The sequence below is a fragment of the Emydura macquarii genome, unplaced genomic scaffold (assembly GCF_026122565.2).
Source record: "Emydura macquarii macquarii isolate MOO-44397 ecotype Brisbane River unplaced genomic scaffold, CSIRO-AGI_Emac_v2 contig_968, whole genome shotgun sequence".
Taxonomy (NCBI): Eukaryota; Metazoa; Chordata; order Testudines; family Chelidae; genus Emydura; species Emydura macquarii.
In genome coordinates, this window is record NW_027131105.1 from 3,393,699 (window position 1) to 3,420,814 (window position 27,116).

A 27,116-nucleotide genomic window follows, 5' to 3' on the forward strand; every position below is an offset into this window, starting at 1 on the left:
CATATCAGCAACAAGGGTGTGGCTTGTAGAATCAGAGAACAGACTTTTCTTGGTGAGTAGTCTGTGACTGTGGAACTCCATTCCACACAGATTAGAACAACCATGAAATTTACTACCTTCAGGATGAAATGTAAGAATTGCTGCTTTGCCATTGTCTTCCTGTAACAACCACTACCTCCCAAAAAATGTAACTGAATAAATAGATTAGAGAGAAGAATTGAGAGAGGAAAATAAGAGAAAAATCCTGATTACAACAGAAAAGGCAGAAAGAACTAAACATTGGAATCAAGTGCATTTAGGATGTGTGTTGACTTGATGTGAACTTTGTCAGGTGCTCACCTGAATATGATGATGAACGAAATATAAATACCAAAGAGAGAGCTCACAGGTGGGTGGCAGGCAGGACCAAATGTCTGGGATTCTAGTGAAGTTGAGACAAAATACTGGTTTCACTAGAAACAGCTGGGACACCTTGACTGTCCCTCCAATTTAAGAATATAAGAACTAATATATTGTGGCAGACCCGTGGTCCACCTAGCCCAATATCCTGTCTTCTAACAGTGGCCACTGCCAGATGTTTCAAAGGGAATGAACAGAACAGGGAAATTATCAAATGATCCATCCTCTGTCATCCAGTCCCAGCATCTGGCAGTCAGAGGCTTAGGGACACACAGAGCATGGGGTTGCATCCATTACTATCTTGGCTAATAGCTGTTGATGGACCTATCCTCTGGGAATTTATCTAATTCCTTTTTGAATCCAGTCATATTTTTGATCTTCACAACATCCCATGGCAATGAGTTCCACAGGTTAACTGTGTGTTGTGTGAAAAAGTACTTCCTTTTCTTGATTTTAAACCTACTGCCTATTAATTTCATCGGGTGACCCCTGATTCTTGTGTTATGTGAAGGGGTAAATAATACTTCCTTATTCACTTTCTCAACACCATTCATGACTTTATAGACCTCCATCATATTCCCCATCAGTCATCTTTTTCAAGCTGAAAAATCCCAGTATTTTAAATCTCTCCTCATATACAAGTTGTTCCTTCCCTTAATCATTTTTGTTGCCCTTCTCAGTACCTTTCCATTTCTAATATAACTTTTTTGAGATGGGGTGACCAGAACTGCATGCAGTATTCAAGGTATAGGCGTACCTTGATTCTATATAGTGGCATTATGATATTTACTCAGGGCTTAATTTGTGCCCGGGCTGAGCCCCAACACCTCTAGACTTGGCAATTCATAGCCCTGGCACCTCTGGGCTTCCTGTATCAATTATGAATGTAAAAAAATTGCTTGAGCTCCATCACCTAATTGCTTGAGCCCTAGCACCTCTTTCATTACAAATTAAACTCTGTATTTACTATCTTATTCCTATCCCTTTCCGAATGAATCCTAACATTCTGTTAGCCTGTTTGACTGTTGCTGCACATTGAGCGGATGTTTACAGAAAATGAACCACAATGACCTAAAGATCACTTTCTTGAGTGGTAACAGCTAATTTAGACCCCATTCATATTGTATATAGATGGGATTACATTTTCCAATATGCATTATTTTGCATTTATCAACACTGAATTTAATCTGCCATTTTGTTGCCCAGTCACCCAGTTTTGTGAGATCCCTTTGTAGTTCTTCTCAATCTGTTTTATACTTAACTGGCTTGAGTAATTTTGTATCATCTGCAAACTTTGCTGCCTCACTGTTTATCCCTTTTTCCAGATCATTTATGGATATGTTGAACAGCACTGGTCCCAGTATGGATCCCTGGGGAACACCACTATTTACCTCTCTCCATTCTGAAAACTGACCATTTATTCCTACCCTTGGCTTCCTATTTTTTAACCAGTTACTGATCCATGAGAGGATCTTCCCTCTTATCCCATGACTGCTTAGTATGCTTAAGAGCCTTTGGAGAAGGACCTTGTCAAAGGCTTTCTGAAAATCCAAGTACAGTATATCCACTGTATCACCCTTGTCCACAAGTTTGTTGACCCCCTCAAAGAATTCTAATAGATCGGTGAGGCATGATTTGTCTTTACAAAAGCTGTGTTGTTCAGCCAGTCATGGTAAACTGAGAAATCTTACCTAGTTTACACATGACTACTTAAGGAGGATGTGTTGTCAGGAAATAGGGGGTCAAAGTTGGATGCACTGAGATCTTTAGTATTTCCTGCTGTTTATGGGGAATCCCTGTACCAAATGGACCCTAAAACCTTTAAGGGATGACTTGGCAACTTTATGGGGAGTGCCTTGCAGAGATATGAAGCAAAATTATTTCTCATGAGATTATTCTGTGGAAGGGAGGGGAAATTTACATCTGTTTTTATTTTTGCTTTGGAGGCACCATTTCTCATCTAACAGAGGCTGTTTTCAGGAATTGCTTTTCTTCACATAAGAAAAAGATATGGGCCTGACTCTCTCATCCTACTTAAACCACTGCAAATCAGAAGTAACTTTAAATAATTTTTTTTAAAAACTCCTTATTTGGGAAAAAACAGTTGTCAGCTCTTCAGTGCTAACAGACAGGAGATTGTACTGTAAGGGAGTCAGGTATCCAAAGGAATTTGCCACGTGGGAAGGCTCAGAGACCTCATACAGTATTCATAAAGTATCACACACTTATCTCATCTACTTCAAACTGCTGTGTTTTGCATAGATGACTCATTCTGAAGCAGTTACACTTGTTCTGTCCTTAGGAATATAAATGGTGGGATGAGACATTCTGGCATTAGTGTATGTAATTTTGTGTTTATCTAATTTTACTGCTTTTGTGCCAGGTCCATGATTGTGCTTTAAATATTCAAAAGGTGCAACAGGACTTTTACCTTTACATTCAAGCAAGTAAATTCTAAAGTGCAAGATTTAATCTACTCTGGAAAATGTTTTTTGCTCAGAAGACCACATATATTCTGCTTTTTAAAAAAAAAGAGAGTGAGAGATTAACTGGGGAGGGGGGTAGAAGAGTTCTCTCTCTCTTTTTTTTTTTTTTTTTTACTTAATAAAGATTTTTTAAAAGGTTCTTGGGGGGCCAGGTTTTGGCGCACTCTGCATTTGGCCAGAAAACAGGTGCACATTAACACATCAAAAGCACTGTTGCAGTGAGTTCAATTTCTGGCCAGCTTCTGGTCTCACACTCATCCTTATATGCAGGTATATGTCACAGCTGGAGTAATCTACTTAGTAGACGAAGGTGTGAGGTTGGGCACAGATGTCTTAAAATACCCTAACCACACCCCCTGACACTTAGTCTTCACCCTGAAATACCACTACAACTCCAGGTGTGGACAGCAATCCTCTGTGAGTTTTGAGAAAGCCAGAACTCAGGTGGGATAATTTCATTCTACTCTATTTCCTCCATCACTTGCTTTTCAGGAACGTATGTCAATGCATCTCACAGTCAAATTAGCCCCCTTACCTGAACTTTCCTGCAAAGATTTAGCAATGCAAAATTCAGGACCCTCTTGCTAAAAGTAACATTGAAAAGGCTCAGGCTTTAACCTTAATCTAATGCAGTTATTTTATTATTATTATTATTATTATTTTATTAAATCCAGAGCTATTGATGATTATAGCATCAAAAAATGCTTTATAGAGGGGACCAGCAACTCTCATACAGGAAGAAGAGGGAACATGGCATAAAAAGATGAAATTAGAGGGAAAGAAAATAGAGGGCAAAGAAGCAAGTAATTATTCCTGCTACATTTTTATTGTGAGAGGATAACAGAAGGATGCTGTATGAGGGAAGGAAAAGATGAATAGGGCTCAGAGCAGTGGTTTCCGCACTATTCAGGGGTATCCCAAACACTCTCAACACTTTCCCTGGGGAAAGTGAGTGATTAGGAAAGCTGGACTTAGTGGTCCTCTCTCTTGTGTAGATCCTGAAAGGTTGGAGAACCCCAAACTGCAGTGCATGGCACTCTCTAAATGCCTAAGAAAGTCAGAGATGGAGTGTAAAAGCGAAAAAGCATGTCTTAAGGGTGAACTCTGAATTTGGAGAGAGCATAGACAGAATATATTAATAGGAATGAGCTGCCAGACAGGAAATATTTCATGAACAATCCTCCAACCCAACTAAAACATCAGTAAAGGACCCAGAAATTTAAAAAAAAGAAAAATTTTTGCAAGATGGTGATTTCCTTGGCCAATCTAAATCCTTACTGAAAACTCCTCTTGGAGCTGCAATTTAATATAAATTTATACAATGAACAAATTAAAAAGGGATGATGGAGATCCATGCAAACCACAGTCCAGGAGGTTGGGTCAGTGCAGGAAATGTCATACAGCCCAATTATGGTTCTTCCAGCCAATGGAGTGCTGTGGGTGCAGAATGCCCAGGCATCTGAGTGGGGGTGGAATGAAGCATGATGCCTACATAAACCTCCTAGGATTGCCAGGGGAGGGTGGAGAGTTTGCTACCTTTGTACAAAAGATGTAACTTGTACTGCCTGGTACTCTAGCTAGAGGGCAGCTCACTTGCAAGTGCCCCCTCTAGGGTATGCAGCCCCCCCACTAGCACTGTAGGCTAACCTCCTGATCTTCCCCATTCTCTCACAACCAATTGTATTATGTCTGCTTTTTGTTCCCATGAAGTGCCCATGAAGGGAAAGCCATATTTTGGCTCATATTTCATAAATACTGATAAACAAACTTGGCAAAATCTACTAAGGCTAAGAAATCAATGGATGGACTGGAATAGTGCCCTACCTTCCACTCTTTCTGCTTTGCAGAAGTTGCTGCAAATCTACAGACAGGAATGGGAGAGAAATTCCAGCAAAGAGACAAAGTCACAGTAAAGAAATTGTCCTTAAATCCCTTATTCCCTCCTTTTTGTCTATGGTGAGCAATGCCTACATTGGATACCGACTTTAGAACACCAGATTTTAAAAACCTCTAGAAAAATATCCATTTGTGCGAGTAAAGGCTGTTCCTGTAATTACATGGGAGATGATCAAGCTCTTTTTGATCTTGGCTACATTACAGGTACTATCTTTAAATTAAGGTGAACTATACTTGAACAAGTGCTTCAATGCTCTAGGAACACAGGCTCTTCTTCAGCGTTGGACATGAATATCTTCTCCTTTCTCTACTTTCTTCTGGACATGACCTATGCACTGTGGCTTCTGAAAGAAAATTCTTGCTCTCCCGCATACCAGCATGTCATAGTTCTGTTTGCTTTGATGGAATATAGTTTGGTACTCATGCCTCTAAAAACTGATGAGACTTCACTATCACAAAGCAACTGTTAGTGCTTTGATTGTCTTCCGAATCACTAGAGTTCTGTCTTTGGACAATGGCCTAGATCCTTCTCATCATAACATGTGATAATTCCAAATCTGTCTTTAGTCCTGTCACCCAGGACTGCACAGTAACGCCACAGTGCAGGTGAACAGGAGATGCTGGGGAAGCTCATTACGTGTCGTAAATGGAACCACTGGGATTATCACAAATAAACTAAACCATGAATACCACCAGTTCCATACTGCTCACACTTTATTAACGGAAACTCCCTCTGTTGCTGAATATCAGATCAAGTATTCAGTAAACCATAAAACATACAGAATTCTTTTGTTTAGACAGTACAAATCCCTAGATAGCCAAGCACTACCAAGATATCTGTACATGGTCAAATGTTAAGTGCTTTTTGGTGAAGAGATCACTTGTTCTGGTGATTATTAAATAAATAGGAATAAAAGGTATGTCCTATGCCCTTTTTTACCAATAGGTAAAAAAACTGAAGGTGCGGTGTAAGACCCTTTAGCTGCCAAGACAAAAACTCAAGCTTTCAGGTTCTTGAGTTTTTCCAGCAATATCTAAAGCAGAGCTACATCCCATGAAAAAACCAATATCCTGGCCTTCCAAGGGACAAGTTTGGTGACCTAATAGGCCCCTTCAGTCTCTAAGTTCTGGGATTTTAGCATCCGTTACATCATCAACTGTTGCCGGGGGAAACTTTTAACTCATATTTAGCAAATATGTGAATGAGGGAATAATGTTTTGAGTCTTTTAGTTTTTAAATGCATTTGTTTGTACTTAGGGGTGTGTAAGACAGGCAACATCCTGCAGTTGCTTCTTGCATAGAACAGCTATGAAGTCAAAAACAGAGGGCACAATAACCTTAACACTTGTTAAATTGGCCACCATGTGACTCTTCTAACATTTAATGTAACTATAGGAAATGCATGCTGTACACTTGAGCCCTACTCCTACAGATCTGCACATGCATAACTTTACTCCCATGAATAAAATGTTGACAGGACTGGGGTTTGGCAAGTCAATGGGGAAATGTGTTTGTGTAACAGGTGCCAACATGGACCCATATTTTGTTACTGATTTGGAATCTTCCATTCTTCTCCCCCCTCCCTTCCCCCTTAGTTCTGTTCTTTAAAACAGAGTTCTTCATTTTTAATTAGTGTAAATTAAACTCTTTTACAAAATGTTTGCGTGCCAGTGCGGTAATAATCAAGGTGTGTTTGGTGTTACATGGGAAATCAGGATCTAATCCTGCAAGGTGCTGAGTGCCCGCAACTCCACTCAATAAAGTCAGTGAGAACTGATGGTGTTGAGCAGCTCAGTTCTCAGAATCTAAGTATGTTTTTAAAAAGTGTTGTCCCACCATATCAGCCCAACCATAAATTGACTCATCTGGGAAATAAAAAAGACAAATTTGTATTTATCTCACTGGAAAACATACGTTGTATTTTCTGCTATTTAAAGCCAAAGGGTCAGGGAGGGAGTTATCTGCAGTGACATGAACTGAAATATATGTTGATTGTGAAAATAGAAAGATGGAAAATACAGTGTACCTTGCCAATTATGTGCCATGACTAACGTTACTTCACATCTCTATAGAGATCATAATTCATAGTTAGTAAAATGGAGAGCAGAACTCATCCTCTGACTACTTATCTGGGTCTGCCTTTTTTAGAGAGAGCGAGCACGTACAGGCTTGATTCTGAAAACAGCATGTGTAATTAATAAACAAAGGCAGATTTAAAAATTATATTAAAGTACCACCATTTTTCCAGTTAAGGGCCCAAACCTGAGTTCTGAGAGCCCCCAACTTTTCTACTGATTTGAAATGAAGTTGAGGATGCTCCACAAGTTACAAATTCTTAGTCGACCAAGTTAAAGAAATAGGGTGAATTGTACTTAAAAAGGTAAGTATGAAATATTTACCACCTTCAGAGGCTTTAATCATTGCCTATTTTATCAGTCTAGATTTTATTATGTTTCGCAAACACCCCGATTGATAATATGAAATTCTGAGATGGGATACATACAGATATATTCCATTTCAAAAGAGAATCCCATTTTAAGCTAAAATAGTTACTCAAGGCACATATATTATAAAATTAGACACATCATTTTGGAGTTCAGAAGATATGGGTCCTTCTTTTTATGCCTTCACTTCTTGTACGACACTGTATCAGAATGTATTTTATGGAGTTATATTTTCTTTTAGAAAAACCTATACAGTGATCCTGCAATAGACATTAGTTACTCTATGTTCTAATGTAATGTAATCTTTTTGTTTCTCTAAAACATGTACTCACAAGATACATTTGAAGGCAGGTATGGGAGCCTTCTGATGTGAATTCCAACTAATGTGACCTAGGGGCAATGTTTTTATCTTACTATGACAATCACAGCCTAGAAAGATTGACTCTTTTGCGTAAAGCAACATGCTGGTTTTTAGATATAGTGCTAGATTTTCAGCCTGGCCTCTGTTTTTGAAGAAGCGATATTTGGCCTGTCAATAACTAAGCCTGCGTTACTGTATATGCAAATATTATACACACGCTAAAATATGGTATCAGGAGATGAAAATCCAGCACATAAATGCAAATTCTGATGCCACAGAGGTGAATGGTAAAATTCACATTAATTTCACTGGGACTTGTATTTAACCCTTTCAGTATGTCCTGGAGGTTCACTAGCACCAGTGATTCAAAACATATAGTATTTGTCAGTCTCTAAACACTGATTGTGTTTGGAAAAAATAAGGTCTCTATTGTATTAATACCACAGTATCAAGCAGAAACCTTCCGCTAAGATGGCAGCCTTATCTGTTTGTTTTCATGGGCAAATATCTTTTCTCCAATAATAGAAACTAATTTAATTTTAACCTACTTTCCCTCTGTAAATCATTTTAGAGTGCTCTCCTTGGCTTGATATTTGCTCTTCGTAATTCAAAAAATAAAAAGTTTAAGATCTGGCCCATGAAACTACAATAGAATTGAATATCAAAAAAGTTTTGATTTTTCTATCATGTCTTTGACCATTCTCATGAAATGATCTGATTTAAAATGCATTTTTAATCTGAAAAGTGACTAAAGATGGTAACTTTTATTGAACACGTGTGTTTACTGCAAGTCATATCGATACACATTAGTGACAAAATAAGTGTTACTACATTTTTCTCCTGCTAGCTGAGGTATGGAAGAATGAGCTAGATTCTTTTTCCTTTTGTGCATCCAAAAAAGAATTGTTTTCTAAATTCCAATTACTAGGCTAACTAGTTACACTGCAAACTCATGGAAGATAAGAGGGTTACATTGGTATAACAGAGGGCATAATTTGGCCTGCAGAATATTAATCAATCATGGGAATTTGTGAGAATGGAAGACTCTACCTTTACTCACACCACCACAACAAGTTTCTCTCCCATTACTTTCATGAGACTATATGGAATGTAAATCAATGATAAATTTGGTTCAGTGAACAAGAGTTGAGGATGTTGCTGGAAGAGAAGCATGGTCTACTGGTCTGAGTATGAAAGTAAGTGGGAGCAAATAACTCCTGAGTTCTAATCCCACCTCCTAACACCTTCTCTCCTCTGTGAACCTGCATAGATTACTTAACTTCTCTGACTGAGATTCTCCCTGAAGGTAAAGGTATTGCACAAAGTGCAAATCAGTACTGAATTTGGCCTATTGTAATGCACACAGGGCCAGATTCTGTTCATGTCACTCACATGAGTAGTCCCTTTGACTTCAGTTGAGCTACTCACAGGAGTAACATGAGCCGGATAAAGGTTCATTGAACATAACTTTCCACATGATGGTGAGCCCTTTCTACCCCCATCCACACTCTGAGTGCGCACATACGTTCCCCAAAATGGGCCCTCATTCGTTTAGCACTGCCAGTGGTAGCAATGTTGACAGCTGTAGTGTAAGCAAGATTCAGATATTTATCACTGTCACTTCTAATCATCTCTGCCTATTAAAGCTTCACTACTCTACCAATGGTGGAGTTGCAACAGCAGTGAATTTCAGGTCCCATTTCTCCTAGCATAGAGAAGGCCAAGTTGTGTCCATAATTTCCATTATGATGACACAATGCGCTAATTTAAGGAGGTTGTGGCAGACATATCACTCAGGATTTGCTTGCTTTTGTTGTATAATGTCAGAGCCTTCATTGTCTTCATTATTTTTAGTTTTTTTAATATTCAAATCTGCAGTGAGATCCTTTTATTTACAGTTGACATTCTTAGTCTCAGGCACGTACATGGCAATAGTGTCTCATGTTTTCTCTGTGTAATAGTATCATCATGTCCTCTCTCCAAAGGGTTTGTGTTGAATGTTTTTCACAGTGTCTCAGTAGATGTCTTGAAATTACTTTTAATTTTGCGGTATTGTGCTGTGTTGTTATGGCAGAGTCATAAGGTTCTAATAGACTTGTGTTGAAGTTCTTCCTGTGTAATGTCTGTCATAGGATCTTCAAAGACCTGCACTGAAATTGGTTTTAGTTTTTCCAGGTTTCCATACACTTGCATTGAAATTGCTTTCAACTTTGCCTTGTCACATTGCAAAGGCACAACTGACTTGCAGAAAAAAATGGTCTTCCTATGGAATTTTATATATGTTCCCATTGTCCCTAGGTCATTAGAAACAGAAACATCTCTTTCTTGCATCATCATATCAGCTTGATACTGTCCTATTCTATGTGCAGTTAATCTCTACAGGGACTAGGAGTCGGGAATCAGTTATTTGAGAGATTAATGCTCTGTGTTCATGTCCTGTTATGCCTATGGCAATTAGCAGATTCACGTTTGCTCGGTTCATGGCATTACACCCTCTGGGTTAGTCTGCTGAGTATTCAGTGGAAACCCTCAGAGTGGAATTTGCTTCTGTGGTTCATCAGAGCCCAAATTTGAGCTTCATCTTGTAGCAAAAAACCCGTCTGCATCGTCTGACCTTTGGACCCTTTCTGACACTTCATTTACATAGATGTGAGCAGGAGTCCTTTGACTGCCTTACTCTGAAGACTGTATGGCTTTGGTGATGGAAAGTCCCTAAGTGCTGAAGTGATGGTCACCATTATGCATTTCTTAATTTAAAAAAAAAATTATAATTGCATCACCACATCATCTCCGCTGGTATGGACATTATCATTATCAATTGTTATGACCAGATATCCACATTCAAATGTCAGTAGAGAAAAGTCTTGCTCTTGAAGGAACAAACTATATTGTATAACACTAGAAATGAAATGTATGCTGTAAATGGGATGCAGACTCACTGTGAATATATTTGGGAACCCAGTACCTAAACAGAAATATGCTATGTTGATAGTGAATAAATTTAAGGGGTCACTAGCTGCAGTCCTTTGTCCAAAACTATCTTTGAAAGACAGATTATCAGTTATTTGTGCCTTCCCCCAAAAAAGTTTACAAATAATAATACCTAGCTCATATACGGTGCTTTTCATCCATAGATCTCAATGATCTTAACAAAGGAGGTCAAAATCTTTATCCCTATTTTAAAGATGGGTAAAATGAGGCAGAGAGAGGGGAAGTGACTTGCCCAGTATTACCCAACAGATCAATGGCAGAGTTAGGATTAGAACCCAGATTTCCTGAGTCATAGCCCAGAGTCAATAAAAGAAAGAAAACTAAACTTGTTTCAGTTTGGTTTCACTTGTGCAATATCAAAATTCAGACTACCAAGTAAAGACAAAAGTAATAAAATAATGATACCCCAGGATTCAGTCTGATAACAAAACCATGCCTGATGTCCTAGAAATATAGGGCTGGAAGGGATTCCCAATAGGTCATCTATTCCATCCCCATGCACTGAAGCAGGACCAAATATACCTAGACCATGCCTGAGAGGTGTTTGTCTATCCTGTTCTTAAAAACCTCCAATAATGGGGATTCCATTACCCTTGGTAACTCATTCTGGTACTTAACTATCTCTATGGTTAGAAAGTTTTTCCTAATCTCTAACCTAAATCTTCCTTGCTGCACTTCAAGCCAATTACTTCTTGTCCCACCTACGCACATGGAGAATAGTTGATTACATCCTCTTGATAATAGTCCTTAACATATTTGAAGACCTCACAAGGTCACTACTCACTCTTCTTTTCTCAGGATTAAACATATCCAATTTTTTTAATCTTTCCTTATAGGTCAGGTTTTGTAAACATTTTATACATTTTGTTCTTCTCCTCTGGACTTTTTCCAATTTGTCTACATCTTTCTTAAAGCGTGATGCCCAAACCTGGACATAATAATCCAGCTGGGCCTTAACAGTGCTGAGTAGAGTGGAAGACCTCCTGTGTCTTACTCCTCTTAATACATCCCAGAATGATATTAGCCTTTTTCAACACTGCATCACAATGTTGACTAATATTCAATTTGTGATCCACTGTAACTCCCAGATCCTTCTCAGCACTAGCCAATCAACCCCATTTTGTATTTGTGCACTTAATTTTTCCTTCCTAAGTGCAATACTTTTCATGTGTTTTTACTGAAGTTCATCTTGTTGATTTCAGACCAATTCTCCAATTTGTCAAGGTAATTTTGAATTCTGATCCTTTCCTCCAAAGTGCTTGCAATCCCTCCCTGCTTGGTGTCATCCACAAATGTTACAAATGTACTCTCCACTCCATTATTCAAGTCATTAATGAAAATATTGAATAGTACCGGACCCAGGCCAAACCCTTGCAGAACCTCACTAAATACGTCCTCCCAGTTTGACAACAAACCATTGATAACTACTCTTTGAATATGCTCTTTCAACCAGTAGATCACCCACCTTATAGTATTTTCATCTAGACCACATTTCCTTAATTTGCTTATGAAAATGTCATGTGAGACTGTGTCAAAAGCTTTACTAAAATCAAGATATATCACTGCTTTCCCCCTCCCCACCATCCACTAGGCCAGTGACCCTGTCAAAGAAGGAACTTAGTTTGGTTTGTCATTATTTGTTCTTGACAAATCCATGTTGCCTATTACTTATCACCCTATTATTCTCTAGATGCACACTAACTGATTGATCAATAATTTGTTCCAGTATCTTTCCAGATATTGAAGTTAGGGTGAGTCAGTCTATAATACCCCAGGTCTTCTTTATTTCCCTTTTTAAAGATAGGCATAGAACAGTCAACATGAATATGCAGTTGTCAAGGTAACCTATTATGGATTTACACACACAACTCCAGTTAGAATCCTCACAAACTGATAGAATTTCTTTTTGGGTGATTAGCATGTACATACATAAATCCATGTTGTAATCATTTAATGATACAGCGGTATTTTGACAAGTTACATTACAGTCATTTTGAAGCTGCATCCTAATCTTAGTACATGCACAACAGTGTCACTTTAAAGTCACATGGCAGTCATCTAATAGAGGAAGCAGAATGATGTCATGTGCTCTAATGATTTTATTGCAAATTGCAGTTGTGGGACTAGTGGTATCCTGCTTACTTCCAAGGTAATAATTTTAAAGATTCAGCCATACTGAGAAACATCCTCAGTCTTCACACATTAACTAATATTTTAGTACCTTTTACCTTACAGCAATCTAATGGCAATTTAGGGTAATCATATGAAAAGGAATGAGAAAGTAAAGATCTACAGCTGCTACTCATATAGAAAAATACACAAGTGTAAAATATTTTGAAATTGATATTAAATTGCATTGTTATTAGTGCATTGGTTACCATATGGGAGATATTTTGGGTTTAAAATTTCATATTGCATGTATCATTCCTATCCCCAGTATTTATGATAACATATGTGAGACTTTCCCTTTTATCTTATCTTAATTGTGAGCATTGAGTCTGGCCTTTGGCTTTATTAGGTATAGGATTTGCCCTTTTTAACACAGTGTAATATTAGCTTAGATTATTGTGAATTGTAGTTCATACTGGTTCTTTAAAGGGCTTAGGGAGAGGAAGAGAACAGTTGATAAAGGGGAATAGAAAACAGTGAGCAGCTTAAAGAAGCCTAGGAACTGAATATTTTTTTCCATCTTATAAAATGATATTGTCTGAATCAAATGTGCAAAGGTTTCCACACATGCTGTTATAGACAGGAAATAGAGATGATCAAGAAGACCATCTGTGGAATGTAAATGATTACACTAACATTAGTAATATTTAGTGGTGCTCAACAAACTCACTATTTTTCACCAAGTCAACTCAGCCATAACAGTTTGCACTGAAATCAAACTTGTCATTAAAGATCTCAGCCCAGGATTGATTTTTAATCAATCTGAAAATCATCTACTTAATGTTTTGGAATGATCTTTTGATCTCCAAAAAAGTTGCATTTTTGCATGGAATTGGTTATCTTCCTTAAGCACCTTGCTATCAAGCTGTATATGATATATTTTTAAATGCCAGGGTATACGTAGTTTAAATCGAAACATTGTTGCTTATACATGTTAAGTGAGTTTTGTTTATTATGATCCATGTTCAATCCTGGTGTAAGTTCTAAAGTCAATGGAGCTGCACCAGGGACGAATTTGGCCTGATACATTTTAATACACCTATCTATATAAGCATCAAAATGGGCAATTAGATATGAGGTATCGCTTCAAAGATGGATCCCATCTACTTCCTTTAACATCGACTTTTTTTAAAAGTTCCTAAATATAACCTACCAGTTAAATCAATTTTGAAAAAAACTGAGTGTTTACACAAATATCACAATAACGCTGCATCTTTATTCCTCTTTGGCGCACACATTTCCTTTTTATAAATATATATGTAACTGTTAGATTGGAATGGTCTAACAGACTTCCAAGTGGACCTCTCATTGAGATCAGTCAGATACATGCCTGCATGGATCATGGCTGGAATAAACCAACTCTATAGAAGCAGTTAGTGTTCCACTGTAACAGACACATTTTCAGAAGTGTTCACTAATGCTATGTGCATTGGATGACAAATTTGAGAGACACTGCCTGATTTTCAGGGATGTTGAGAACCCACTGGCCTTCAATAAATAATCTTTTATGCCTATTTAGACTTTTCTTCCTGTTTTTGTTCTTGCATAAAAACACGAGCATTGGAAATCATGCTCACATACATTCAATGAATACTAAAACTTTTACTTTAGCCTGCCTAAGCAAGAAACTTCAGACATATAGATGCCAATGCTCCATCTTTTGGGCACCCAAAACTCACAATAACTTTTGTGGGTGCACAAGGAATGCTGCACTAGGTCTGTAGTTAGGCCATATCCTGCTCTGGTCCACCTATGGATGGGGTGGATTATGACTAAGTTGGGCCTGAAACCAGTGCAGCCAAAGGGCTTCTCAACAAACCAAAGGCCATACAGCACAAATCAAAGAGCCCACATGCTCCTTGTATAAAAGTGTCCATGGCATTCTTGGCTCCTTGCCTTGCCAATGCTACATCTTGCTTTCCAAACCCTCATAAAATACCTTAGCTCTCTATTCTGCCAGTATTCCCTTCCCCAATAGATCCTTGAATCTAAACTTGTTGGATCCCTGGGCACCCTCTTAGTCTAAGGCATAGAACCTCAGGTCTGTGGATTCCACTGCTGGACATAGAATTCCTATTATTGTCAGTGATTAGTTGTTGATTGTGAACTGGAAGTTGACTATGGCTGTTAAGACTGAAATTCTGTCTTTTAACTCTTCTCATTGTTCCCAAGTATTGCATGACCAATGAACACAGAGAAGCCCTCTGGCACCATAAGTTCCACAATAAATTTGTATTTTTATAGCTGCTCTTTGAGTGCACATTTAAAATGCGGTTTCAGCTATTAATATGAAAAAAAGCAGGTATGATGGAGAGACCAGCACAAATTGGAAATTCAGATTAGAACCCCTTTGACTGTGGATGTGGTTCAGATTTGAATGCCCAGATCAGAAACTTCCCCTAAGGCTTTGGTCTGGGTTGAATCCTAAACTGGCAGGTGCCTTAATAATTGTTTTCCACGTGGCCAGTGTTACCAAATTAACAGGTATCATAAGCATCCTGCTCCAATGGTGGGAATCTCACCTAAAGGAGTTGACGGTAATAGTTCCACCATTTGGGGCTGACATCTACAGAGAATGGCTCATGAGCTCTCTGTGTGTAGAATCCAAAGTCTAGCCTCTATTCAATACCCTATCTCCCAGCAGAACCTCCAACCAGATCCAAACGTCCGTGTCCTGTTGTGTGTGATACATGCATGAAAAAGACGATAGAAAGGGCGTAGTCTTTACAAGTACAAGAGAATGGAATATTTAGAGGAATACAGTTTATTTGTAGTGTAAGTGCTTTCTTAGCGTGTTTGAGAGGGTTTCACTAGGTATCTGACAGGGAAAATGCACAGATATCTATCTGTTTTGGTAATTCTAGAGGAAGGGGGCAAGTGAAAATATACTGAAGGGAATGATCTGCACTGGCTGGCACAGACGGGTCTTCCCCAGCTCTAGCATGTATGATTCTGAGACATTTTGATGTATCCCAAACCCTTATGGCTAACCTTTTGGTGGACTTCAGGTCCAAACCTTGCAATGACCAGTAAAGAGGTAACATACCCACTTTCAGCTCTTTTCCAAAGACCGTCCTTTCCCCCAAGGCAGAGCAATTCCAGCGTCCATTTCGGAATTGAAATTGACATTCGTTGATTCCCATTTGAGACCCTTCTCCGATCACTATGATAGCATCGGGTCTGCTCTGACAGATTGCCCTCTGTCTAGGAGCTAAACCCGGGATCTTGTTACAGATGATGCTGGCCCCCAGAGCCACCACAGAGGAAAAACCCCTGGAATGAGAGAAGAAGGAGAAAGACTCAGAACAAACAAAATGAGCACAGCAGCTTTCAGTCTCAATCGATTCCTGAGGCGGCAGGGCTCTTTCACGAGCTACAGAGGCATCTTCTCACTTCAAAGCCTCTTTTCTGCCTTTAAAGCGCTTTCAGCCTGTGATCTTCACATTAACGTTTTGACAGTCCCTTATTAACCTTCCACTACAGCAAGCGATTTTCAAGCCGCTTGGTGTCAGTCTATAGTCTAGTGGAAAGGAGATCAAGGGGCCTGACCCCCCAGCAGAGGACACAGAGGGAGCCCAATCCCCTGCAACCCTTCTCTCCGGTATTCACGTGGCATCGTGCGTTTAAAATCCTCCCTCGGCTGTTTGCTAATGTCACTGGCAGGTTGTGGCACATACTCCAGCAAAAGAGAAACATCATTTTACTCAACCAGCCTCTGGCCAAGACAAACCCAACTTTCTGCTGTGCTTCTTGCCCTCCCCAGCGCGTCCCTGGCTGAGCCTGGACATAATAATAGAACAATGACGTTTAAAGGAAAGATTGGGTCAATTTCATAGACATCAGAGCCTCGCCTTTTCCCCCCATCGCCTTTTTTTTTTTTTCTTTTTGGTGTATAATTAAAAGAGAGATAAAGAGCGCGTGGGCTTTTGCCAAAACGTGACCCAACTTCCTGATTCGTAAATGAGAGCGCATGCAACTCCAGCGCCACATTCACATGCACACGCTCCAAGGGCTGGGGTTTTGTGGTTGTGATCGGCATTATTTAATAAGATATTAAATTAGACAGTGCAGGTAAGGAAAACACAGCGGCCCTCCTCCGAGCCGGGGCTGCAGCCCCTTCCCTGCCCGTGCAGAATAACGCCTAGCATTGGCAGGAGGTGCGGTGCTAAAGATGCTGCCGCTACCCAGGTGAGAGGAGATGGGCTGACCCTGGCTGGCAGGAGCGCTGATGTGTGTTTTAGCTCCCTCTGGGAACCCCCCAGTGCTTTTAACAAACCAAAGCACCCGCTCTGAGCAGCAGCTAACGAGAGGGTTGACCCAGGGCAGCGCTGGGAGACTGCTGTGCTCGGCTCAGGGGGCAGGCGCGGGTCAGTAGATCCCCCTCAGCCACAGTCCAGCAAGTAGTTTGCACCTGGGACAAGACGAGATGGTTCCCCCGGAGCTCCTGGGGGAGGAAGGGGTGTGGAGCCGGCGGCCACCCTCGCTGGTGCTCGCTCTCCTGAACGGCTGACAAGTGTCCTTTCAAATCCCACTGAAGCGATCCTGGCCATGCATGTGAAAGCAGGGTAGGGTGGGGTTGGGCTGGGTTGCAGGGGCTACGGTAGGTACGGCCAGAGCATACATATATCCTCAGCGCATTGCCATTCCAGTCATGCTTCCTGCACATCACCAGTGACTTTCACATTCCCCAGCGCCACACTTACTACACACCAAGAATTCATTTACGGGCAATAGCATTTCTGCGCTCTCCTTAAAAAAGAAATAAGTCCTCCAAACTTCCCGAGTTAAATATTAACCGGTCTGGACAGGTTAGGCAGAGAGAAATCGTTTGTGGGGGTTTTTAAAGTTACTTACCCAATTTTGATATATACAATCCCTAGGCTCAGAAAGATATGGAAAATCCAGCGCCTTGTTTTCCTGTTCATATTCCTTGTTTGCTGGTTTTCAGATCACCATGCAGAATGATGCCTCTAATGCTATTCGTGCTGGTTAATTTCTCGTTGCCTCAAACAGTGCAGCTCCGGGTCAAGGTAGTGCAGACAAAACAGACAAACCCTCTTGTGATCTGAGCTGGCAGTGTGTGTTTGTAAATCCCAAGAGACAAACACCATATCCCTCAGCTGGGTCTCTCTCTCTCTCTCTCTCTCCCCCCACCCTGTGTCTGTCTGTCTCTCTCTCTCTCTCTCTCTCTTTTTCTTTTTATTCCGGATTTGTATGCCTGTCACACGTAATACTTTAGTGCTGGGAATGTATAGGCTGCAGTGATCTCTCTGTGCGCAGCAGCTCTGGATCTCCCCTCAGGTTCAATGTTACTATCTCTTCTTTTTTCTCTTCTTCAGATACTTGGGCGTGTTCTTCCAAGGAGGGAGTTGTCCAGACGGGAGGTTGGGGTGGGGGGAGGGGAGGGGAGTAAGAAATCGCAAACAGACCACCTGCTTTTAAAGAAGCGACAGCGATTCTCCTGGGCGGAAGGTGGGTTTCTTGAAGTCCTTCCTTAAATCAAGGATCAGGGAAAGGAGCATAGACTCTATTGAATGACAGTCCCAACTAGAACGAGTGGAACAGATTGATTTCCGTATGAGACACAGCGGTAAATATGCATGTGAAAAGATGCAGAAGCCCCAAAAGGTGTGCAAAAATCTCCTGACGCTTTAGTATGCTAGGCTACACTGGTCTGCATTGCTCTCATCTTTCTCTAGGATGATCCCTTCACTCTTCTCTTCACCTGCTCAGTTTTTAGGGTTTTGCAAAATGTCTTTCTCCCTTCCCTCGCCACTTTCCCCGGGTTGATGGATGGTGTTGTGCCTCGCCAGAGAATGAAGGGGGATCTGAAATTGTATGTTTGGATAGTTTTCCTGTTTTGCTCTGTGGGGTGATCATACAGGGCTGATTTTGTGTGTTTGCCATCAGCCCCAATGCTCCTCCCCTCTTTCTGCCTACCCACTTGTTTTTTTTTTTTTATCTCATTTCTCTGCACACACACACCCACCTCCCGATTTCCGAGTCAGGATTAACAAATGATCACCAAGATAAACCCTCTCCCCACAGCAGCATCCCTGTCAGCCAGGGGCATGGCAGAGGCTGCTTAGGAAAGGAACACTTTCTGTGTTCAGCACCACTGCGTGAAGTCCTCAGCTCAGGACAATTTAGATCGTATCTACTTGTACCAAAGGAAGGCTGGATTGTCAGACAACAGCCCAGAGAGAAGAAGCTCATTGTTGCCTGACTACTTTGTCGGCTGCCTATACCACTTATTTTTGATTGATTGATTTAATGACAAAGATAGGAGCGTTTAGCTGCTCGCCCGGTGGCAGTCAAGTGTCCTGCCAGGGGCTCTTTGTGTCAAAGACGAAAGGATGGTTTCTGATCAGGTATCGTTGGGTCTTAGCCTCCTAGCTGCGCCCCATCAGGAGGAAGTGTACAGCAAGCAGCTACTGGATATCATCACTACAATGCTTGTAAGAGAAAGCAATTCTACACACACTTACCAGTTTTACCTATTCGGCTTCCCATTCACTTTGGTTGCTAGCGAGGCTCATTAGTTCTGCAGTATATGTGCCTATTCCCATAGCTATGGGTCTTGATTACTACTTGAAAGTGTTTGTCAGGTTGCGGGGGAGACGGGACTGATTGGAGCCCTTAACAAGTGGACATTGCTGGAGAAGGTTTGTGTGGTCATAGTAGCGGGAATTCACGCGGATATGGTGACTATTTTATTATCCACTTAAAATATACCAAACAGGGAGGGTTACCTACATGATAACAGGGGTGTGGTGCCGGAATTGTTCTGATCACAGTATTTTTCTGAAAACAAAAAACAATGAAAGGGCTTCATAATTTGTACTAGAAAGTTGATTTGAAATTACGTAGTTTGAAAAGCACTTTACAAATGTCGTGTTAATTCATTGATTTGGTAAAACCCAGTTAGTGGCCGGGCACTGGTATTCAGGGGAATATGAGCTGTTTAGGATTTAAGTGCAGATTTTTGCAATAAAAATATTTGTTTTTTGGGTTGGGTGGCTGTACCTCACGAGGATCCCCAGATGGGAGAGAGCTTTTAACCCTTTGGTGTTAATACAAAAACAGATCACCATTATTTGGAACTATGTTCACAGTTATTTTGTGTGTACAGGCGTACTCCGGGGGAATTCTCCTTTGTGTTTGTTTTTTGGTTTAACAAAAGTTTCATTTTTATATCAAGTTTGTTTGACAACTGTTCCCTTTAGGCATGTATTTAGCCTGGTTCAGACTGCATGAGGTGGATGACCATCTCTGCACCTTGTGATCAAAACAAAATGTGGAGAAAAATCCCATCTGTGCAAACTTCACATATTTTCTCTCTCTCTCTCTGTAAAGGGCAGATGAAGCAAAAGTTTTTTCTGACAATATCTAGAGAGGAAACAAAGTTTTCTTTGTAAATGCACCATCTAGTGGAAGAAAATGGGTCCTGCAGCTAGTACTAAGATGATAACACCAGTATAGGAGAGAGAATTCTGAGTAAACGCCACTGAGGATTTGACTTTGGTCTAAACTAAAATGTTGTGCTTTTAATAAAACGTGTAGAACCCAGAATTCAGGTAATAAATGAGGAACGGTTTGGTGGTGTTTTTAATCACTTATTGAAGTGCTGGCAGTCTGGTCTGCACTACACAAGACAGCTGAAGACATAGGCCAAATTTTTCAAAAACAGGGACCAAAATTAGTACCTAAGGTCAACAACCAGCAGCTCCCATTGAAGTCAGTGGGAGCTCAGCTCTTCTGAAAATCAGGCCACTTTTACTTAGATGCCTATGTGTGCATTTAGGAGGTTCACTTTGGGCACCTGGGTTTGAACTTTTTGACCACGTTCCCTGCCCCAAGACACTTACCGACTCAAATGGAAAATGTTTTAAGGTGTGACTACAACCTACACTAAGTGAGAGAGTTACCCAGAGCCATATTACACATCGTCTATAGCGCATATGGTTTCCAGGCACCTCAAAGGGCACATTTCGTAGACAGACAGCAAATATTAATAAGACTTAAAATATTAATTATAGACATTAATATTAATTATAATGATTCCTCCTGTAGGAAAACCTATGGAAAAAGGTGAAATCCCTGAAAAGATATAGAGAAAAGTGTTATTCTTATTTACACTGCCTTGTTCCCTCAGATCAGCATGGCTTATCATGTTATGTTGTTTCTCACAGTGAGCCCCACCTCTAGATAGCATGGTGGAAAATGCATGCAACACCGTCTCCTGCCACATGACCAGCTGTGGGAGAGAGGGACAATAGCATTCTGCACTAGGTATGCTTAGCACTTTGGAGAGTGCAGCATCCTGAACACATGCCCTCAGAACTGATTTGAATTTGTGTTCAAATGGGCCCCTGGAGAGCACTTAAACAGCTGATTTGGACTGTGTAGAACAGTGTTGCACAGAAGAGCATTTTCACGTGAATGTGTTTCTCGCCTAAGTTACATTGGTTTAAGAGGGAAGCATAGGCACTATCTGTGTATCCCAGTTCCCCATTTTTACATTATGCAGAAGTTCTGCAGATGTTGGAAGCTTGCCTTATCTTTCTAACCTGTCTGCATTTCCAAAGTACTTATCACCATAGCATATGCTTGCCTATCCAGATTTAGGGCAGGGACCGTATTTTTATGTGTTGGTACAGCACCTAGCACAGTGCGGTTCTGATCCATGGCTGGGCTCCTAGTCACTACTGTAATAATAATAGAGAGAGATCCATGGGATTTGAGGAGTTTCTACCCAGAGATCTTGGTCTTACATGAGAGTGGGGGGCCATAACCCTGGCCACTAAGTGCCCTGCCAACCTCCCTCAAAGAGGCCAGGCCGTGACAGATCTACCGGAGCTTTGGAGCTGCAGTTTATGAAAATAATCCCTCCACTTCCAGGTGGGTGACCCCCAAGCCTTTTTTTCACAAGACTGTTGTTTAACTTTTGGTTTTTGTCTCTTACTACCTTGCTATTGTGCACTGTTGTAACTGTATCAATCCCAGGATATTAGAGGGATAAGGTGGGTGAGGTAATATCTTTTAATGGACTAACTTCTGTTGGAGAGAGAGACAAGCTGGAGTGGCGGATAAGTGTGGGGGGACACATTGGGCTGACCCTTCGCAACAGGTGGAGAGAGGGCGGTGCAGGAGGCTCTGAGGAATGCCCCTCAGCGCCTCCCTCCCCACGCATCATGAAGGGCCACCCCAGCCCCCCACCCCAGGCCGGGGAGTGAAGCCGCCCACATCCAAGCGGGCACTGGGCTGTGGGGCTGCAATGGGAGAGGCGGACGCCGGATAAGTGTGGCGAGTGGGGGGTGACGGAGCCAAGCCTGCATAGACCACCCCTCCCCAGGGCAGCTGGGGTGGCGGCGCCAGGACCTCTCCTGCCCTACGCGGTGGGGCAGAAATGTAGGCTTGGCCTCCGGGCGCTGGAGACCCTCCATACACCACTGCACAATGTACTCCTGTTTCTATACTTGTAGGAATTCCAGACCTCACATGGTTTTCTGTTGCTCCTTGGCCAAGTGATAGCGGACTTTGGAGCCTTGAAGCTTTGTTCCCCATTGGAAGAGAAATCAGTGATGCAGAGCCTAGTTAGCTTTTTAGTGTAACTTGTTTTATTTACACTATATACAGCAGTCCTTGAACAGATGTGATCACAAACAGCAGGCAGGCAATTCACTCTTTCAGCCCAAACACCAACATCTGGTTCCCTGAGATCATTTCTGACCCCAAGATATTGCCTAGTGAAAAGTATTAATGCAGAGAACAAAATCCCCTGCTGCTTGCCACAGCTCCCCTAAAAGAATATGCAAACAAAAATTAACAACAGTGCAGCATTTCTTCAAAAATTCAAGACTTAACACACTAAGCGAGAATTCTTAAGATTCTGTAATAGTGCCATCTGGTGAATCCTGCCCTAACAATAGTTGTATGTATATACATGATAGTATCGTATCTTTCCTATGGGTTACTGCTTCCACCCAAAGCAAGTTTTAAATGACACATCAAATTAAGTGCTGCATTAACAATTATACTGATGTTTCTAATGATTCTATAAAACAATAGTTCTCTTATCCACACTTTTGCTTGAATTCCACATAGAACGGGAACAGGCTATGGAAGGTAACATCCAGTCTAGAGTGCTGAGATCTTGACCAGCCTTAGTTATAAATTCAGAACTCTAGGTGTTGAGATTAAACTAATCTCCAAACACTGAAGAAATAAGAAAGTAATTTAAAAAGCATCTCCAGATTCAATTCATGCTCTCTGCTCTTTTCTAATCTGATATGCAAAGTAAGATAAAATTCAGGAGCTCTTTGGAATTCAATCCATGTTTCTTTCTCTATTGTCTCTAATGCTGAAGCTAGAATAACTTGATTTCCCTGGCTGATCTAAGCAGTATGAACACAGCCAGCCCTAGACCAAATGGCGCCCCAGGTGAGGAACATCTTCAGCGCCAGCCCACCCTCCTCTATTTGTTAAACTTCTGAATACCTTATTTTGTATTATAGTTCCAGAGGGGTAGCCGTGTTAGTCTGTATACAGCAAAAACAACGAGAGTTCTGTGGCACTTTAAAGACTAACAAATTTAATATTTGCAGGCATAAGCTTTTGAGAGACTTCAGCTCTCTTCTTCAGATGCAGTAATACAGAAAATAGGTAACACAGAGGCATCTTATCTGAAGAAGAGAGCTGAAGTCTCTCGAAAGCTTATGCCTGCAAATATTAAATTTGTTAGTCTTTAAAGTGCCACAGAACTCTCGTTTTTTTATTATTATTATTATTTTGTATTGCATTTGTAGCCCATTCACGAATTTGATGCACAATTTGTATGCATGATTTATCCCTGTCATATAAGATGATGAATTTTCACACTAGGATCTGTAAATCTGTATTTATTCATGCCATATATAAGCAAATAAAACAATAATTTCCTCTAAGCTTATAGAAACTATTTAATTTTAAGAATAACTGAAATGTACTAACATCAAGAAATTGAACTGTGCACCAACACTGGATGGACCAATATTAATTAGTGTTACAGTAGGTGATAGCATAAGAATGTTAACCCTAGTCCTTTAGTTCAAAAGGTCGCTTTTCTTGCCTTTGCCCTCGCAAACTAAAGCACAGCGTCAGAGAGATTCAGAGACTGGCCAACAGTATTTTCAAGCAGTAAAATAGCAAGCATTGCAATGTCAGTCTCTTGTCAGCCTTCGTTGATAGAAGATATGTTTTAATAAGCCTAAGCTTCAAAAAGTTGGGCTCACCATTCGTGACTGTGACCAGCAGCATGAGCAGAATCCTCAAAGCTATCTACACATTAGGAAAAGTGTCCTTCCGCTCTGATTCATGAATGAACTGGAGAACATGGAGTGAAGAGTGCTTCCTGTGTGCAAAATATGATGGATCTTTGTCCAATTTGACACAGAGGTCTTTATCCACACAATTTTACAAAGATCCATTCTAGGAGGTTAGTGAAAAATGAATCCACATACGGAATATCTGAAACATTTTACTTTAAACATTCTATTTTCCCTTTTGTCACTAACAACAAAAACAGCACTCCAACCCCAGCTACCCTCAAGCCTGGCGCCCCAACAGGTTGCTTGGGTCTCCTGCCCCTAAATTCAGCCCTGATCATGAAAAACTCTAGGTCAGCAGTTTGGTACCTGAAGAAGTTACAGTCTAGGTCAAAACTAAGCACACTGCTCAACACCACCACAAGAGCATGAAGCAGAAAATCCTCCTCAGAAAGTGGAGTCAAATTGCTTACTGTGCTGTTGACTGACTTTCTCTTATTCTGTTGGTTCACATAATACTTTGTGCTGAGATATGTATACAGTGATGCTTTGCAGAATGGAATGTGTGAGGACAGGGTATCAGGCTGGGTGAAGTGTATGATAGTGTATTAGTCCAAATTGCTCTACAGCCCCTCTACTGGGTCACTGGCCCTTCCAACAGCCTCTGGGACCTAATTGTCACTTCTCACTTGTTTTGCCCAGCCTGTAATTTCTTTACACACACCATTTTCCTTTCTAACGTGCTTATTAGATAGCATTTAAGCACTATACAATAAAACTAGTACAACCCATGAAAATAAAAAATATGCAGTCCCCCCAAATACAACATTGAACACAACAAAAAATTGTAGTATAAGAGCAAAACCTGTAGACTTCAGGAAAATTAACGCAAAAACATGGCAAAAAAGGGACTAGTGAATATATAAGAGAAGCAAGAACAAAGGAGGGATCCCAGAAACCAGCAAGGCCTAACACTACCAAAACATAAACAGGCCTTAACAGTAGCCAACAAGGAATCTTTGAATCCACAGTTCACAGAGGGACCAGTCTAAAGTTAAAAATCCTGAGCAGAGATTATCAATCTAACCATGGTGTGGCCCTGATGGAATCTAGAGCCCCAGAGCCAGCCTGCCTCAGATTATTGCTTTATACCTTGCTCCTGTTACAATGTGTAGCTTTTTTTTTTTAAATCAAAGCTAAGGCTATAAATTTTGTCATTTGCTCTGCTGGAAACCAGTGGAAATCTCAGAGGATTGTCATGTTGGACACTTGCTCCTGACCTAAGCAGCCAAACCAGCAGGGCTGTGTTCTGCTGATCTGATCATTTAGAAACAAAGCTTCACTATGCCTAGCCCAATGGGGTCCTGATCCATGACTAGGGCTTCTAGGTGCGATGGTAATACAAATAATAATTAATGATACTGCCATATACAGCCATTCTGTAAGATAATACTTCACTGGGCATTGGGCTGCCTAGTGAGGTAGGTAAACACCATGATTGTCATTATTTGAAAGTGTGTCTCTTTCACCAACAGGAGCTGGTCCAATAAAAGATATTAACTCACCTATCTTGTCTCTCCATTATCTCCATATGGCAGATAAGGAGACCTGATGCTCAGAGAGGTTAAGTATTTGCCCAAGACCATAGGGTGAGTTGATGTTTAGAGCTAGGATATGAACTTGTGAGTTCCTGACTCCCAGCCCTCTCTTCAGACCAACAGCCCTCATCTTTCTCACAAGATGATCACAATTCTGAGAAAGCGTATGATGTCGTGGGGAAGTGGGAGCAGTTTTTTCACTCTCATTGAATGCATTTCTGTCTCTTTATTTAGCAGCAACAACTGTCTCCTGAACAGACAAGGTCCAAGTTAGACCCTTGAACTATTCATCACTTGTTGCCACAATAGTGTTTCCATTGTTAATTGTCTATTGCGGTTGCTTTTAGGAGTTAATACCAGGGCAGATCAGCTCTGAAACTACTGTATAGGCTCAAATATGGATTATGTCAGAAGAGCGGGATGAGTCTGGTCATCTCATTACAGTCCTTTTGGATTCCATCATAAACCCAGAAAACAGGCCAGCAATAGTGCCATTCTGCTTACAATAGAGTCACTGCTGCTTTCTGTTTCAGGATTGAAGTGCATTGGTTAAGCTAAGTAGTTCGCATAATGCTTGGCTCTGGTCAGAGTTAATGATGTCTCATTTTTCATAAGCATAAAGATCCAAAGTTACCCAAGAAACACAAAAAAGAACACTTTAAAAAGATGGCCTCTTACAACACGAATTCATGGGAGGGAATGTGGTTAAAAGCCCATTTTGTAACTAGATCCTAGACACACATACCATCAATATCCCAAACTCTGGCTCCCTTTTATCAGGTTAATGATAGCTGCACACTGTTCTGTTGTCAAAACATCTCCTATAATAGTCATCCTGGAGAATCTTTTCAGTGGCAGAATTTGAGAGGTTAATACACAAAAGTGTTCTGTGTTAAGAGACACTTATGTCCTAATTTTTTTAAAAATAAATACAGTAAATAAATAAAATTCACAAATTTCCAGGTCACATTGTTGCCTGCTATTGTAATACATCACAAGGCTGACCGCCACAGTACCCCTTTTTAACATTTCAGCTTTGCAACTGCTTTTATGGGACTGCCAAGTGATAAACAGCAGGCTGCAAAAATGCATCCTGGGATGGGTAAATTATGTAAGCAGCTGCTACAGGTCAGGATTCAGGAAGGATGAAAGAGTCCTTTGGCATAGGTGCTGGGTTTGTAAAAATGTTGCTGGGGGTCAGGGAGCAAGGCATCCAGTAGGGATGTAAGTTGCAGAGCCCTTATACTTGACGGTCTGGGGGGGTGAAGCCCCCAAGTAGGCATGGCATGATGGAGGTGTGGCTGGGCCAAATCTGTTGGCATTGCAACCCGGGCACCAGATCACAATGCCACCCAAATCTAGCCCAGCTACATTACCATCTGGCAATCCTGTGTGTGTGCGCCAAGCTGCAATTCCACTCAAATTTAGGGTGGCCAGGAAGGTAACCTGCCACACCCCTTCAGCA

The 27,116-nt window shown here is 40.9% G+C and overlaps 2 protein-coding genes across 2 annotated transcripts in view; one reads left to right on the forward strand and one right to left on the reverse strand.

Annotated features, from left to right (window-relative positions):
* Positions 1-17,672, reverse strand: part of WNT7A (Wnt family member 7A) — a 42,609-nt gene extending 24,937 nt beyond the window's left edge. Inside the window, exons 1-2 of the mRNA XM_067543815.1 lie at positions 17,602-17,672; positions 15,794-16,020 (exon numbers count right to left, since the gene is read on the reverse strand). Coding sequence (XP_067399916.1) covers positions 15,794-16,020; positions 17,602-17,672 — 298 coding nt within the window. The remainder of the gene's footprint in view (positions 1-15,793; positions 16,021-17,601) is intronic.
* The window catches only part of FBXW12 (F-box and WD repeat domain containing 12), a 142,488-nt gene that overhangs the window by 79,584 nt on the left and 35,788 nt on the right, over positions 1-27,116 (forward strand). The gene's annotated exons all lie outside the window — the stretch shown is intronic.